Genomic DNA, 18,591 nt, shown 5'->3' with positions numbered 1-18,591 from the left:
GAACGGAAAGGAAGAAACTGTTTCTCTTAGACATCTGGCACCCAAAGCACAGACAATATCAGATGTCTATTTAACTGAATCAATCGAAAGTGTAGCGGCTCCTCCAGACGAGACTCAATCACACTCGCTTGATCCTCCTGGAGGCGAAACGGCACCACCAGAACAACCCAGTGAAGTTCCAGGGAATGTCCTACAGTACATCACAGACCAACAGCGTGTTCGACCGTATAATCTTCGAAACCGCGAAGCCTAATTTATATTCTCACGACAATAATCCCTCCGGCGGGGAAGAATGTTATATACTGACGTGTTTAACGTTTTACTCGCTATTCGTTGAGCTAATTATGTTTCCTAATGTTTTAGCTGATGTACTGAAATTGATATTAAATTAAAGCCAATCATTCGGCAATCCTCGTTCTCTGTTTCTGGCACAATCATTCGAGTGCGCAACAGCAGCCACATCTTGTATCCAGCAAGGCTCTGGCACAATCATTCGAGTGCGCAACAGCAGCCACATCTTGTAGTGTCTCCAGCAAGGCGCAGTGAGGATCACGTGGTCCCCATCCTGGAAAAAGAGTAGCACCGACAACACCCAAGCGTTTCGTGATCTGTTTCATTCTCCTCTGCTAAGTCAAGGGTTGGCCATTCTGAATTGGGCATGAAAAACAGCACTCTCTTCGGAAAATGATGGTTCGGCATACGCAGCACATGTCCCAAACAATGCAGCTTCTGGTGTTGGACACATTCTTCAATGGAAGTACTCAATGCACAATCCAAAACGTGCTTTCTAACTGCCTAATCACGGATTCGCCGGAACCAATCCACACCAGTTATCGTTATGAGACAACGATTGTCGAACACCTGAAGACGTCTCGAATAGGCCAAGTCTCACAGCCATATAGCAAAAATGACAGTACTGCAGCTTGATACACGTCCTTTGAAATTCAGGGATACACCACTATTACGCCATAGGTGTCTCAAATTAACAAACACGACCCGAGCCTCACAGATTCGTGCATTCACCTCATGTCACACTACAATCAGAACTAATACAACTTCCAATATACATAAAACGCCCCACAACTTCCAGTACCTCCCCCGGGATTGTGAGTGGCGTGTTCAGTGACTGCACGTCTACTAGCATGACCTTACACTTTGTGGGTGCAAAGTGCATACCAAAGGACGGGATGACTTTGGACAGTTCATCCAAAAACACCTGCGCCTTCCCTTCAAAAATGATAACGATGTCGTCTGCGTACGCCAGATTGATAGGGTTTTCTTCACAGGCTGTCTGAGCACCAGGGCTTTGAGGACTCTACAGCGTTCGTCTCATTATTTCATCGAAGTTAAAAAGGAATGGAGAGAGTGGGCGTCCCTGACGGACAGCACTTTGTGTACGGAAGCTTTTGGAAAGCTCTCTAAACAGTAAAGCATGTGCATTTCCCGCCAAACACCGCTGCATTGCGGTTAGGCTTTCGAGCCAAAGACTGGCTGAGGACCCTAATCGTCCTCCTGTCTAGGTGTGGGAGCCCTGGTAGTATCCCAGCCATCGTACAACCATGACATTCACAACTGACAATACTATGACAGCGTCTGTGAAGCAAAGGTATCCGTCCATAAGGCGCCGTACGCCAACTCACACCTACAAAGTGTAAAGTACTACTGCAAGACTGGGTGGGCTCGAACCCTAGCCTCATGCTTGCGGGTGAACCGATTGAAGTAATGGACAAATTTGTTTACCTGGGCAGCTGTATCAGTCCCCGTCGTCTCGCGAAAGATATTTCCATCCGGATTGAGAAGGTCAGAGCAGCTTTTGTGAACCTGCGTCACCTGTGGCGTAGGCGTGACATCAGCCTATCCGTCAAGGATCGAGTTCACAATACTGTGGTGCGCTCCATATTACTGTACGAACCAAAAACTGGTGGTTGCGCGCTGAGGATGTCAAAATACTGTGGGTGACCATCGACGTCTTCGGAGCATTGCCCGTGTCTTGTGGGAACACCGGATTACCAATGTTGAAGCATGTCGAATGGTATTCGGAAGAAATAACACACCCTCGATAGATAAACTGATCACACTACACAGGTTGCGCTGGCTTGGTCAGGTGTTCTGTACGCCAGTCGACCGACTTCCGATAAGGGTTCTATTCACACAAATACGTGAAGGGTGGAAACGAGCCAAGGAAGGTCAAACAGTGACCTGGCCGCGAAGTGTGAAAGGCATTACCAGCAAACTCGGCTACGCTAGTCATCGCCGTCTCCCTGGGTGAGGACCTCGAGAAGGGCTGCATTGATGGTTAGAGACATTGTCAGACATGGCCCAAAAGCGGTGTTTCCAAGCTATTACCTTCACTGCATAGCTCCCTTCACAATTCCCCCACTTTATAGTCCCCTGCTGGCAGTGTTGTATTTATGCACGAATTTATCAGCTCCCGTGTTCAATGCGCAGCTACCTACCTCACCTCCGCAAATAACCGGTGAAGTGTGGCAGCTATAACGATGGTACGAAAGTAGGCGGTCTTACAACTGACAAGGATGGTGAGTGATGAACTGATTGCCATATAGTCTAACTGTGTCCATAACTAGCTTGCAGTTGGTGGCCTCCAACTAACTCGATGTGAGCGTTTGTGTTGGACGTTTGTACTGGCCGGGAACCCATGATGATCTGCATACAACCAAAGCAGTCGCGATAAATCTTGATAAAACCCGTTCTTCTCAGTTTCAGAACTGCTGTTTGTCGGGGCGCATGCCAATGCGACGAATGAACACTAGCCTGCATTGATCTTAATTGAGCCAGACAACCACACAGTGCACGGACGAGTGTTTACTAGGATCCAGTCCAGTAAGGCGCTTTTAGCCTTCTGACCGAGTCATCATCATCATCATCGTCAGTATGACATCAGTTTTCAACACTGATGCTTCACTGCTGAGCACAACTCTCACACCGTAGATACCACGAGCCATTGCATCAGAGTCGCCGGATACCCAAAGTGTAAAATGTAGAACATCTGAGATCGTCATAATCGATGTGTACGACCGAAGTAGGGTCTTGTATGTGTTACGGAGACACAACGCACATCGACAGATAGAAGCAAGCTTTCAGAAAGAGAAGCCTGTTGTCCAATATGACATTTAGTACGGACATTAAAGGCTGCAACCTGGATTAGATGTTTTGAGGTTAGTGGGTAACTATTTGAGTATATTTTCCTGGGCGACGGTTTTGACACGGAAATTGGTCTGGGAGTTGGAAGGTGGGTTGATCGCACTGCATCGTTCGATAGGGGGGAAGGAAATGGGGTGTGGCGGAAGGCCAGTGAGTCAAGAGCTGCAAGGGCGTATGATGCTTCCCGGTTGCCCAAGCCGGAGGTGCTTGGTGAAGGTACTCCACCCTAAGTCGTCGACTCGAAAGTATGACCCATAGGGTAGTGGGAGGATGTCATGTTTTGTTCAGGGACCATGCTCATAGTCTCTGACTCAAAAGTATGAACCATGGGGCGGCGGTTGTAAAGGTTTTCTTGGGGGATCCTTCCAAGAGTCAATGGCTCAATAGTCCGACTCGTGGGTGCAGGGGGCCGGGCTAGCCCGATAGCGCGGGGAGTGAGGCATTACTGTCTCGCTCTTAGTGCAGCTGCACACGACTAGTGCCTTTTGAGCGGCATTAGAATCACCAGTTTAGAAAGTATTTCGACGGTCACGATCAACCGTTAGGTGACCGGAGTGCCTGAATTTTAGGGCCGATATTTCCAAACTCCTCCGTCCTCGGGGGAAGGCATTCTCGCTGAATCCATAGGAATATGCTAGTCGCCTAAGTCATGCCTTACTGCCTTCACACTTTTGTAACAGAGAATAGTCCGCGCGTCACCTCCAGACTACCGCGTAATACGATTCCTCGAAGTACGGGGCTCGCTTATCTTCGTCGGATTGCTCCTCATTGGCCTTCCTGGCATGGCTGGGTCTTTATGAACTCAGATCCAGACAGTATAGCTCGAAGGACCACTACAGCAAAGAGGCCGGACTAAGTGACAGATTCGGTTCGGGGATATATGCCCAATGATGCTAGTTCCACAGCCTCGTAAGACAATTTTCTGTTGGTTCGTCCAGCATACACTGGACCTGCACGACTAATACCTCATTTGTGGCTGTATAGTTACCCATAATAGCTGGATGGTGCATTAGATATCACTGATTCGTGTCAACAACGCTCGCATCACATGCATGTAGAAACCGTGTAAGTCGCCGGGGATTATATTTAAAAAAACGTCACTCCTTAGGCAAAGACAGAGTGCAACCGGAACAAACAGTGGAAAACGCTGTTGCAGTGCACATATGTGCATTATGTATACATAAACCTAAGATTATATTTGTTATTAAAATCCCACGAGGCCTTTTGTGAACTCCTCATAAGTCACAAAAATGCAAAATCAAAAAGTTGTGGTAATAGTGATATTCGCTTAGTAATGTCATTACGTACTGTGGTACTGAATACGAACCGCCCCGAAGACCAAATGTGGACAGTCTTGTCAACGCCTATGCTGGCATGCGACTCCACCATCGGCCACTAGTTAAATGGAAAAGCAGTTCAGAATACACAACTGACTGCAGATTCTAATCGCGCAGTAGCATGTATTCAGACCAATCAATCGGAGTTGTTTCGGAACTAAAATCACCTGGATTTCTGGATAGGCTGGTACGGTTCCAAAGAGATAAAGCATGGAGCTAGTTCACATAACGAAGCAGGAGCATTACGACTCCATGTCATATGAACTCACAGAGGTTTGAGCTTGCCGTGAAGCCACGACTCCAGAGGTTTGTGGTCAATGTGCATTGTGGAAACCCTTCCCGCGCTGAGGAGACTGGCGCTATTGGTGAGTTCAAACAACTTCCCCCAGTTTAAGATGAACAGACTCATGCTCCTGCGGATTCGGCAAATATACATGCAAAATGGAATGATTTTCCATCGTAACTAAGCTCATACTTGCCTGTAGACTGGAATAGAGGGAACCGTCGAGCACTGTCGCAAGTGATTATGGATGGCAATTTTTAGTATCCCACTCATTGGCTGTCTGGAGAGTCAGTTTCTGCTCCACCCCCTTTTTCCCCCCAAACCGGTGCAATGTTCTTCTAAGGAGTTTGTGTGTAGCGACTTTTATGTCCACAAATTACTCCAGTGGAGAGCCTCCGATCGCCAAATAACCGGCCGGCGGCTATGCTTCTGCCGGAACCAATTCATCTCATCTTCAGAGCTCTGTATCTTCTAAACTTTCCCGCGCATTGGTTATATTTTTAAGCACGCATTTTCTCAAGATGTCAGTCAATCACCAAGATTCCTTGGCTGAATCAAACGAGGCTGCTCGATCGAGAAACCCCAGATGATGCCGCCAAGAAATGCCGAGACTCCATTACTGTTGTGCTGGAATTATTAAAAATTGCTGTTGGATTTCAACCCCTGCAGATCATTGCAACGCACTTTAAAGAATGATCGTGGTAATGCTGTATAACTTAATGGATTTCCTGCGGTTCTCATCACAATAGGACAAATGTGGACTGAATATTCGCCGATGAAATATCTCTCATCTTGCGCGACGTGTTTTATGTTTGCAGCATTAACACACTATTCGAAGAGTAAACAAATTCTAAGTGAACGAATGGAGGCAATGCTTCTATTTCAAACTTTTTGCATCCCGTTACACAGGGAATTTAGTCTCCCGGCAATGAAAGCCAAAAATTTTCAGATGCGATGTTCTAATTTGTAGGTCACAAAGGACGACCCACGCGACATATGGGCCCATGAAATTTCTGTAACCGGCGATGGATCCGTGTCCGTATGCTCCTAATTCAATGTCTGTTTTATGGACAGAAACAACTTCGATTCCAGTTTCTTGCAAAATCTGTTAAAACCTACTATGCTGGATATGCGGAAATACTAGGAATAAATACCGGAATGTTGCTGATCCCCATCAAGGGTTCTAGGGTGTTTTGTAGAATTTACAGACCCATATCGGCGTTTCCAAGGGAAGGCGATAATTCTATGGTGTTCAAGTGCTGAAAACGCACCAGTGTGACATCGAAGCACGTTTGCTACCTAGACACTGTCGGTCACAAGCGGACTGTGCTGACGATGACTCGATACTCCGTTTGCGAGCAGGGGCTCCTTGGCTCGGCCGGATATCCATAAACAGTGGAGTCTGCGCCAGCCTACCGGCCAAGTTAATAATTGCTGGTACTGAACAACGAATTATTCGCATCTCATATATGGTTAACATTTTGTGCACTGGATATTTATGGCAAAGTCCCGGCAAACTTCTCTATTCAGGACGAGCCATCGTTCACTCAACCACGAGGTGCTCATGCATATTCGTGAAGTTTGGAGACTACAAGGTAACCACTTTTGGCACCACTTTTGGCCTCATGCCCATAGGTTACTTCGGTTTACCTGGAGTACATCTGGGTGGAGCATCTGATGCGTGTGAGCCATACACAGTGATAACGATGGGCGATATTCGCAAATTCCTACCGGTCACCAGCTGCTCCCTTAGTGGAGCGGAGCCCGTCAGTGGAAGAGCATAAATTGCAGCAGCGTGATATATACTAGTTTATGAATCGAGGATGCGGCTTTTGCGCACGGATGATGCATGAAATTTGGCCGTCTATCACTAGGGTGTCCAAAGCGTTCCCCGGGGTTCTTGAAACACCGGGTTAGTGGCGCTGAGACACTCCAAATTATTCGAAAAGTGTGAGCACCCAAATGATTGATGAGTCATTTGCGTTTCGTGGGTTACGTTGGTTAGGGTATATACCCCACCAGCGAATTGGCCATCTTCCCAGCAGAGCTATTTTGGCTCTCTCTTGTGCTGAGTGAATGCGATCTTGTGGTGAACAGTCTCTGATCTTAGAGGGAAGTGCGCATTTACTTACCAGTAACCTCAGACGGGTGAACAACTGACGCCTCCGCGATATGTGACATTAGAACTCAGTGGCCTTCACCGACGTGGCCAAATTGCCCATTCATTGACGTACCTTAATCGGAGTTATCATTCGCAACGTGATCTGCCAAACGAGCCAAACATAACTTTGCCACAAAAGGTTTTCGTTGTCGCCTCGTCATCGTGTATTCAAGCGACCGGAGATACCACGGCAAGAAAAATCGTACCTTAATCATATTATTCATAGACGATAAACCAAAGTAAACTCGGAGGACCTGAAACGACCTTCTCCTCGCTCACTAGCGTTTCTTAACACCCAGTCGAGCAAACTCCACTACCCCTCATAACGACGCTCCCACAGTATCATCTTGGAAATCTCCGCCACCTAAGCTGTCACTAGCACCAGGACAACTTGACATCAATGCATTCAACGCACTCGCCTCGGGTTGTGACACGATGTCGCATTCGGCGCAGCCCCACGGGCCATAAAAGGATGCAAGTCGTTTCACCCCTATTGGAAAACAAAAGACAAAACGGTTTAAAAAGATTTTGGAGAATCCCTGGGCATACCATGAGACGTTCGGTGTGGCACTACAGTCACTTAACCACAAAAGCAAACCGTGCTATATTATTGTGACCATAATCAACCCAAAAATTTTCTCTCGTATCCTGCGCGTTGCCAATACCTATACGTGGACACTTCGTGGCAGGCGCTAATTAGATTTAGAGTTGAATGCATGCCCAACACCCCTCAACTACGCATCGACCCGCAGACCCACATCCACAGTTTTGAGGAAAGCTAGTTTGAACAAAGAAATTTTCAACATAAAATTTAAGCATTCGACAGTATTTATTGGAACCTCAAAAGTGTCTACACATGGCTGCAGGTGTTTTTCAAGTTGATTAAACTTAATTAAGATCCATTGTAGGGGCGAAACTTTTATTTCAATGTCTGCCAATGGCTTGGAATCGTTTTTCGTGAATTCGTTGGGAAATTATGTGAAATTTTGTGGTTAACTATGGAGGCTTTGTGCGTGTAAGGACGATACAGACAAAAACGTGAGATGTCGGGAGATGTTCGGGATTTCTGGCTCGGTAGCAGGTGAAATCAAGCAAAGCTCACACAATGTGGTCACCAAGTCCTAGCGGAGCGTCAGCAAAATATATCCTGCTGCTGATGAGCGAATCCAAGAGGGATCGTGGTTGGCCTGCGCGGTATCTGGTGGGTGCGACGATATGTTGAATCCAAGCGCTCTACTGAACGACTTTGGAAGGCGCCGCTGCAAGATGTCCACTGGATCCGATGCAATGAAGCTCCATCCAGGAAGGATTCAGGGCGTTGAAATCACCCACCAAAATGGGGTATATGAAGTGGTAGCTGGAGGAGAGTTGCTTGTGTGAGGAATTGTTCATCTTTCGGAGGACACAAGGGGCTACGGCAGACCAGACCGAACACAATGACAAATGCCGCAGACCGTGAGGGTGAAAAGCAGGATCAGCTCCGAACCTTAGAAGAACGCCTAAAAGTATTCTAAAACCGTAGGTTGAAGGATGGAATCTTTGCATTAAGTTTTGGTATTTGATACGATTTATTTAGACCAGTAAAATCTTCACATGAGCCCACAGCCTTGTTTGATATTGCTTAAACGCACTTGGGGTCCACTATTTGCGCAGAATTCCAATTTTAATTGCTGCCAATGGCCTCGCTAGATGTGTTCACAAAGGCGGTGGGAGACTTTGTAGAAAGGCCAGTTTCTTCACTGGCACTGGATTTGGAAACGGTCTCAAGACCGCATGGACGGTGATTACTCCCGCGAAAACTCACACTGAAGCAGCATTCGCAACCTGTACAGAGGAAAGCTTCCTACAGTTGCGGCAGGCGTCCCACCAAACAGAGCCAGAAAATTCGCTACAGTTAATGAATTTTTCAAGATCGTAAGTACATGCTACACTGGGTACGTGGCATGCTTTTATATTATGGGGTTTATGCACAGAACAAACAGATAGCACAACAGAGCAAGTTCTTCTACATTCTGGCTGATCGGGACGATCTTGTGTGCGAGTACAACAAGCTCAGTCAGGAAACATTCGTTTAATGGTTGACTACGGCAAGCCATCAGACGGGCTATGGCAGTCGTGGCACCATCATCACGCCGTCGCACTTGGGTTCGTGGACAGCCTCGTACATGAACATCTTGGGAGTCATATGACGTCTCCGTTGTAATAAAGAGTTGCCAAGAAATCGTGACAAGTTAAGCCCAGCGTGGAATAGGGATGCTCTTGGGTCCACCAAGGGCGCACGTGGTTCAATGCTGACATTTAGACGAAGCAATAAGACAGCCGTGTCTACGTTGAGGACGCAAAATTAGAAAGTTCTGCTAGAAGGTGCTATGATATGAGTTATGCTGTGTCCCGAAATAGCACGCAGACCAAAATGGTCACAATTCTCAACTGCTTTAGTGAGGCGACGCTTTCCACTTCCAAAAACTGATCGATATTCAGGTGCGGATAATAGGTGTGCGTTCTGTGCAAACATGGGTGGGTAAATGTGATTATGAGGGACCACTGGCGAAGTTGTGGTGGCTCGTACCATGCAGGGACAAGAGGTCACAGAAAAAGTGGCGGGCCTGGTGGTGTTGCATGTTTGTGAGGTGACGTGATCTCAAATTGGCGTAGTTACGGCCTAAAGAAAAGCGAGTGGGCTGTGCCTATAAGGTGATATACCGCGTGAATTTTTGAATCGCCGGTAGTATTTTTTGCCCTGCTATCGATAATTTTTCGGATCCATAAAAAATTACCTGGAACATAAGTCACAACCTACAAATGAAATTTCGGTTTGGCGTCACAGGGGTCCGACAACCGTTTTTAACTTTTTAATTTTCTATTTTCTTTTGTACATAAGACCGAAATTAGTTTCAGCATATGCCAGGAATATCTTTAAGGATAGGGCATGCATTTGAAGCGGGAGTTGTCAGCCTAGCAGGCTTTTGCACTTTCGGCGACCGGAGGTGCTAAATGGGCCTAAATGCTGCGGAAATACAAAGGGAGCACCCAAAAACCTCCGTAAACAATGCAATGTCCGTCATGTATTCCGTATTAGTTTCATGAGACGAACGCTGCAATATATTTTATCCCCCAGCTTTCTGTCGAAAACCTATTCGATCGGGAATATGCAGAAATATCGTTCTCATCTTTGAAGAAGAAAAAAGGCTGTTATTTTTGGATAAGCCGACCAAAGTCATCCCGTCCTTTGGAATGCATTTTGCCCCCACGAATTGTAAGTTCATGCCTTTGGACATGCAGTCCCTGAACACACCACATATTTTCCGACCAAATGCACATTCCAATTTGTGTTAGCTCTGATTGTGGTGTGACGGACGAGGTCAATGCACGAATCTGCGGGGGTCAGGTAGCGCTTGCTGATTTGAAACACCTATGACGTCAAAGTGGTCCATCCCGTACGGCTATCTTTTGAAACACCTATGACGTCAAAGTGGTGCATCCCGTTACGGCTATCTGCTTTCTGAGATTGAGTCACGCGTGCAAATCCAGGAAAACGACCAAGAAATCCGAATTCTGGAATCACGGTACTATTGCAAATATAATAATATACATATTCAGCAAACCTCAACGGATTCTCCTCCGCAGATACCGTAGGGTCACAAAAATAAGGCGGTACAATTACCAGCCTGGAGATAAAGCGCAGATCACTACGCCTCAAAATAGATACCGTCACAACCAAACAGATATCGACGGCAAGCAACCACAAATTCACAATGTCCGACCAAATTCCGTAAGTTACAAAGATAGTTCAGTAAAACAAGAAGGTTTCAGTTCATCTGGTCAAGGGGAATAAATATGGGGATTGGCTGTCACTTGGGGTTGGAAACGGGAGCACACTGTGGGCAAGCTCCCTTCTACACATCCCTGAATCTCAAAGAAGCTTGTGTATCAGATTGGAGTACAGGCTATTTTGTTTAATCGCCTTGAGACTTAACCTTTCCGGTCGCTGGAACTTAGGCGTCTTCAGATGTTTGATAATCGTTGTCCCGGAACCGTAACCAGTGTGGATTGTCGTTAGCGATTCCTAAGAGACGTCTGGGAAGCAGTTTTTCGGTTATGCGCCGGCAATCTCCATTGAAGAATGTGTCCAGTACCAGTGGGGGCATTAGTTAGGCCGAAATGGGCATCCACATATAACATGCTGTTGGATAAGCATTACACGTTTGAGGGATAGATTATAGGGAGTCAGAGTCCATTAACCAGTTGGAGGACGAAATTTAGATTGTTGGTATTGTGGCGGTATACACTACTTGAAATATCTGCTCATGAGCAATGAGATGGGTAATCCCTGCACCATCTAGCTGGATCTTCATCATTATCAGAGTGTGGCTGTCCAAGTGGTTCATCTATGTGAATACTATGGACGTAGTTGTGGGAGGTGACCATGAGTTGCAGTGCTTCTACATAGACAATGAGTTGAATGGGGCCCAACGTTCTGGACGGATACAAAATAAAGCCTCAGCTTAAACTGGTTATCAGCTATCAAGAAGTTGTATTTATCTGAGATGTAGGAACTTTTCCGTATATAACCGGATACTGAGAATCGCAAACACAGGCGTGATAGCTGATCCATTTCCAACAGAGCTGCCCTTAGCTGATGAGCCTGCAATTATGTTTGAGTATATGATGGTCACACGCTATGCTCAAGACGGCTGAGCTGTTGATTTTATCAAGCTTCATCATATTTGTATCGGGAAGCAGGAGTCTCGTTTAGTTGGGGGTCCGTGCTCTAAACGAGCAGCTTTAGAGGCAAGTACCTGCCCACTCATTAGATCTTCACCAGGGCCGCATTCATGGTTGAATGTTTTAGGACGCATGCGGTCGTTGGATTCTGAGGCTCAAGTCCAATCCACTCGGCTTTACGAATAATTATTATGCGCTCTACACACCCTTAAATTCACCTTTTGCAAGAATGCATAGGATTCCTGGATCCCCTATCTAATCATCGGTGTACACAAGGTCTCATCATTACCGCAGATGAGACCAGTTGAGTAAGTTTACCACTATAGCAGTAAGTGCAGAGTACTTCGATGTATGCAACAAAGCCCACTTGAGTGACCACAGAAATTCTGGATTCGTGAGATTTATCATCAAAAATGTGGTACTGCATACATGAAATACACAAAAGGGGTAAAAACCTCAACGTATTGGTTTTCCGTCCCAACTGTTGCGCGAAGTAGTTGAATTCTGAAGAAATACAGGAGGACAGCCAATTGATCCTAATTACCCACACACGCCTGTGCACAAACGCGCTAAGGCAAAGTGGTGAAAAAGCGCATGTAATAGACGGTCAACCGAATTTGCTCGACGTGTCAAGAGTTAAACGTTCCTGAGGGATTACAAATGCAGCAGTAAACAGCAGACACAGGCAAGGGAATGGTTTTACCGAGGGAAAAGAGAATACAGTGAGATCACAGCTCAAGCGCGCACACGGACATGGAATTGTAGGCGACGGGATTGTTGAGCACTCCGTGAGGTAGCCACAACAACTTTCACAATTGCGTCTCCAATGATATTGCGGAAGATGTGATTGATTATACATTATCCATTCAGAAAGCCTATTAAATCCGTGGAACGAGATATGAATTGACTACATATTACGTTTGTACTGATGAAAGAAGTAAATGGGAGCATAATTCGTTGAAGACTTTTGTGTATTTTTCGGGCATGGGCTTGGCTGCTGGATGCAGGTGTAGATATGGAGGGTCCTCGTTGGTTGTCGATTAGGCCATCATGTATAATAAGTTGTTTATGATCAGCTGCTGGCCTGAGAACGGGCCTTACTGCTAATATTGTTGAGCAAGGTGCGTGACGCCGCTTACAGTTGAGTCTGGACGTCGTTGGCAATATTAAGCTGGCTGATGCCCCATTATCAGCATTACACACGGACATAGTCCAAGCAAGAACGATAACTGACCGGGGTAAGCTCCAGCGCGTGCTGTTGTCATGATGACGAGCAATGGTTGGCCGTATGTTCCGCCAATGCAGTTGGGCTTGATGACAAATTTTGACCAAATTTAATTTCACACTTATGCTTACCGGGTGCCGAGCTTCTCAAAAGTGCTGTGCGCACGTTCATCCAAAAACTTCCACTAATTTGTTACTTTTCGGTGTTTCACGCATGCAATGGTTGTTCCACTATTTTTCTGGGTGGAATTAACCATGGGTACTCTGTGAAGGTTGTCTTATTTGCAAATCATATTTGCAACACAGAATACCACAGAACTCCTGAATTTGGTTTCGTGTCTTATCTCTCAAACAGTTAATAAAACGCGAATGGGTTGTGGACAGTGACCTCATAATTCCGCTTATTTAAACAAAATGTTGTGAGAAAAATATCACTGAGACTTGCAGTGAGAGTCATTTGAAAGTCGCAACTTCGAAAACTCCATACTTTTACGCGAACTAGTTTGTTTTTACCCCCAGTGAAAGGCTAGCCACACAGATCCGTAAACGCACAGTGGACTTATCTGCAAAATCTTTGTAAGTGGAATGAAACATTTACGTTTAAATTTACCCAGATCAAAAATATACATATTCTACCTTGTGTTGCTATTTGTTTTAATTAATCTCACTACTGAATTTTTGGCGCAAATCCTACTTTAAACTTGTGCCATGGCTTCACTTTTATTTTTGTTGAGAAATTAGAGGCTGCGTTCTTTTCATTCTTTATGGCGTTTGATAGGGTTTTGGATGAATACATAGAGGATAACTTTGTGGTGTTTGTGCGTTCATGCAATAATCGAAGCATCAACTCTATTTTGCTTTAGGAATGGGTGTACGACGAATGCAGTGGGTGGACTGCAAGACAAATAGAAAGTCGGGGAATCCAAGGAAGCTATCAAGCTGAGCGTCTGCCATTAACAATAGCACTTAGAGCACTTGCGCTCTAGTGCGTTTTTGTCTAAGGGGACACGCAGCTAACACTTGGTAACCCCATATTATCTTGAACACAACCATAAGGTCTTGTAAAATCGGCCTCCGGTAAACCGACGGCTAACATAAGAGGAGTTGGGCACCCGCAGGTCCACGCGAACAGATGGAACGCTGTCGTATGAAGTCTGGCAGTTTGCGGCTCATGAATTCGGCAAGATCTTCACCACTAAGGACAAATATAATTACCACCGAAGATTTGTCCATCTATGTTGATTAGGTAAAGTATGGTTGTTTTTTATTGCAGAAGATGGTATGCCTTGGGTGCTGGCAAGGCTTCTTGAGGCCGGACGCTTCTTTGGGCTGCAGTCAGGGGAAGCGCACTATGGCCACACTTGCGTCCACAGACCACAGCGGATAGCTCTGTTTCGATGCATTGCGGATGTAGCAAAAGTCGACTGAACTCATGTAACAAACCTTTTAGGTGGGTTATTTAAAGCAACTAATATCTGGCCTGTAGATACAAGCTGCACACCTCCCAGAACACAGATGGTATGGACACAGGCATGCGGTTGTGTTTGCCTTCGTAAAAGGAAAGCGTTTGCTCCCATGCATAAGCGGTCCTGCTTATTCAGGGAAATGATGGTAGAGCAGTAATAAGTGTCAGAAATGCAGACAGCAAAGGTAGCATTCGGCTGCGACGTCGTGCTGTGCGATTTGCACACTAGAATATCTATCAGGAAGATGTATGTATCGTATAAAATTCATGTATTTTGGGCACGGACAGATTCTGCAAACAGCCGGCACGTATTTCGCTGTACGGCTTGCCCGCAGAGTGACGTACTGTAGGTTTTTGGTCACCAGTACGTCTCCGCGATTTGTTCCGCACCTTTTGGTCCATTGATTGGACATCACGGGTACACGCGCAACCCGGCATGCGCCACTTTGTTGATGTGGCCAACAACCGTCTGGCGGATGCAAACGACAACCCAAAATACCGGATGCATCGCTCAGGTACACTGAAGCACGCCACAAAGAAGTTGTCCCGGCGTGCTAAGGGGCTCACGCGAAAGTTTAAGATACATAATTGATAATAATAATGTTTATTCCCAACTTGTGGGTGGCGTACCCTCTGGTATGAGCATACGTTTACAGTGAGAATGCAGCACGCTTGGGGGATTTGCGAGCAGTGGGGTTTGCGCAAAAAGGGGACGGTGTCACAAACGGTGGGAAGTAAATAGATGAAATAGTAATAATAGGTTTCTTTCCCATTTGTGGAAATTGCGCAAAAAGGGGACGGTGTCACAAACGGTGGGAAGTAAATAGATGAAATAGTAATAATAGGTTTCTTTCCCAGTTTGTGGAAACAATGGGCGTGAGGTTCGACTAGTTCGAAGACAGCCTGCTGAAACGAAGTAAAACCGCGACCAACGGGGAATCCTGGAGAGCCACGTTTATCGAATGACCACGTGTGAATGTTTAAGACAATTTGGATCGCGGCCTTCAACGTCGTATCGTCGTAGCGTTCGAACAAATAGGATGAAGTCAAGCCAAGTTATGTAAATAACCTTGCTGCTGACATTACGGTGCTCCCAGAGGGTTGACATCTGTGTACGAGAATGCACATGTCCCTTCCACCAGGAAATGTGACTCCTCGGCATCCATTTGTTTTCTGTGTTCGGAGGCGGGTTTGTTCCGAGCACTAAGAGGCATTTCTCATAACTGTTTTCTTAGGTTGCTGCCCAAATTATCAACGGTGGTTGCCGGGTTTCAACCTTGCGGAACAAGGTGTACATTGTACAATAGTTTCCAAGCTAGCTGGCAGCTTTCGATGGCCTGCGTGAACAATTAAAACGGGTGGTGGATAAGCTTCGGGAATTTGAAACCAGGCGGCAGGGCCGTCATTAGGCAGTTGATTGTCCAGGGGAACATCCTGCCGTCGACGTGTGCGCCTGACAACCTGTGACCGGTGGTCGAGGATATGGCACCTTAATTTAGTTGGCGGCCAAGATACACGGAAATGGGCTTTTGTGTGCTCTGTTACCTGCTAACTGTGCACCGAGAAGGGCTTACGCTCCCCGGCAGGACATATCTCCTGATCAAGACGACCGATAAAATTTAAATTTTCATCATGCAATTTGGACCTTCGACTTTTGCCAGTGGACGGGAGCTCTTTGATCAGTTCACTCGGCATCAATGACCCCTAACCGCATGTTACTTATGTGTTTCCGCTGAGTTCGTGCTGCCATCTGCTATGATAGCTAGTCATGTAGCTAGCTGATTAGGTAACATGGACCTCTGACCACATGTTGGTCGTGTGGCAGCTAGGTTCGTTCGGCTGTCCGCTATGGTCGACGAAATGTGCATCCTGACCAATTTCGCCAGTTGAAATAGAGAACTCTGTTGTTTGTCAATCTTTACCATTTATCTGACAATAATAAATACGCATTCCCCGAGAATAACTCGGAACAGCATCCATCGAGTTCCGTGGACACAATTCGATATTCGGCCAGTCAAGCGGTTACAAACAGCAGAAACGAGTTACAGGAGTTGCGCTCTCGCATAAATTTTAGCCACGGAGACCATATGGGTTTCAGAAACTCGATGACTTATTTCAGCTGCACCATCATTTGCAAATTTCATCCATGGTGAACGATTTACTTTTTACTACAACAACAACAACAAAATTTACATGAGATCTGCATATTTCTCTTCGGAGTCAGTGTTGTGATTAGTTTTTTTCGACCAGCGAATCACATACAAGTACGCAGTGCAAAATTCGTAGATGTTTTCGCCTTGTTTTTTGTGGCTAATTTTGATGCCTCATTACCGGACACTTCTCAAAGGGAACCACAGGGGATGCTCCATCGGTCTTTTTGTCTAGAGACACACTGAGTGTCTACTGCTTGCGGTGTATACGTTCTCAAGTCCCTGGAGGACGACTTAATTCAAATCTTCAGAACTGGATAAATGACGATCAACTCACGTTTTGAATGAATTAAAATCCGTTAGCAACTACAGTAAACCACCCTCATCCGCGCGCTGCTCAGATAGCGGTCTCCGGCATCCAATCTTTCGGTGACAAGAACCGTTGAGAAAAGATTCATCGCTAGGTACTTATGCAACTGCGACAGGAATCCGCACTCGGGTGCGCCATGATGGGTTGCCTTAACGTGAATCCAACTTTTCACCTGTGACTGAGCTTGACCAGGGTAGTTAATTTTCAGCTCAGTGTAACAGCGGTGGGTTTAGGTTTTAGTTCAATTTGACGACTGGATGATGCCAACTTTGCTGCTCTACCTAATCTGATGCTCTAATTCCCCATTTTCAACCTTTTACACTTTTCTTGTCATGTTTCAAGCAGGAGGCTTCTTGTTTCGTCCTTCCTTGTCTTGTTTTTAGCCAACCACATTTGAATCCTAACGATCCGATCTTGCTTGATATTTTCTCCAAGAAGCACATAGTAACAGTGCTTCCGTGCCCGTTCCGGTTTACCGGTGGCCACGCCTATACCGGATTACATCCACCGACTATGACGCCGGGCCTTTTCCTACCCTCTACACCTCACACTTTTATCCTCCCTCTGACATTATGATCATGCCTCACGGATTCACGAATTGATGCACAGGATCGAGGCTTTGCCCAAGTTTCCCGGGTCGGCTTTGTTCGTCTCGGTCAGTGGCTGTCGTTCACATGAAAGGCACAAGTGAAAAAAGGATGTAGCACTGCTCTTTATGTTCTCAGCGCGGGGCAGTATGCTTTTTAGTGCGAGGATTCGCATAAATACAGGCTTAATAGTGCTTTAAACTGGGTCCTAGAAGGAGCGTGGACAACCGTCGGAGGAAAGTCATTCCACGCAGCTACTACCCGGAATGAGGAAAAATTTTGTCTAATGGATGTGTGTACTCTGAGCTTGAAAGTTCTATTACTATGTCCCCGCCGGGTGTTTGCTGGGTCAACGGTAAAAAACCTATTTGCCAAGCTTTGTTCAAACAGAGGGTAAGTGAGAAGTAGGTCCCCTCGGAGGCGAGGGTACTCCAGGGGAAAGAGGTCAAGCATCGCGAGACGCGTTTCGTAGTCCACAGATGTGAGGCCGGCAACCAATCTCGTAGCGGCTCGCTGGATACGCTCAATGAGGGTGACGTCTTTTGTACATCCTGAGTAGGCAACTTGGTTGGCGTATTCCGGGAGCGGTGCGACATAGGCCCCATAGAGTATTTGGAAGTCAATGCGAGTAAAACGGGAGAAGGTGCGTCGGATCATCCGTAAAATGGCGAATGCCTCTTGAGCCGATTTCTCATGGTGCAGTGGGAAGGACAAGCTTGAGGAGACCCAAATGCCCAAATCCTTTTTGCCATCTATCCTCATGATGTTTTCTGGTCCCTTTTCACCATGCATAACAAAGGCATTCGCTGAACCCCCTGTAAACGACACTTTTCATCATTCAGAGGAAGGTGCCAGTCCAACGACCACTGCTTGGCAGCGTCTACATCCATTTGGAGGGCACTGGCATTGGAACTCCAGGATTTCATGTCGTCCGCAAAAAGTAGACATGAACTCGCAAGAACGTCTGGAAGTTCGTTGATGTAGCTCACAAACAGCACTGGTCCCGGGAAGGAGCCTCGAGGAACTCCAATGAAGATCAACGCTGGAGAAAGTAGGTCGAGCATATTCTCACTCGGAATGATCTGTCTGATAGAAACGCCTTGATCCAGCGAAGGATTTTTCCGCGA

General features: G+C 46.3%; 1 protein-coding gene across 1 annotated transcript in view; it reads right to left on the bottom strand.

Moving 5' to 3' along the window:
- The window catches only part of T265_02607 (hypothetical protein), a gene marked incomplete at both ends in the record, with an annotated part of 45,825 nt that extends 27,704 nt beyond the window's left edge, over positions 1-18,121 (bottom strand). Inside the window, 2 exons of the mRNA XM_009166905.1 lie at positions 4,769-4,912; positions 17,829-18,121. Coding sequence (XP_009165169.1) covers positions 4,769-4,912; positions 17,829-18,121 — 437 coding nt within the window. The remainder of the gene's footprint in view (positions 1-4,768; positions 4,913-17,828) is intronic.
- Positions 18,122-18,591: the final 470 nt, after the last annotated feature.

Source organism: Opisthorchis viverrini (genome assembly GCF_000715545.1).
Source record: "Opisthorchis viverrini unplaced genomic scaffold opera_v5_33, whole genome shotgun sequence".
In the NCBI taxonomy this organism is placed as follows: Eukaryota; Metazoa; Platyhelminthes; class Trematoda; order Opisthorchiida; family Opisthorchiidae; genus Opisthorchis; species Opisthorchis viverrini.
Note: the sequence above shows the minus strand (reverse complement) of the source record. Positions and strands in the feature narration are given on the sequence as shown.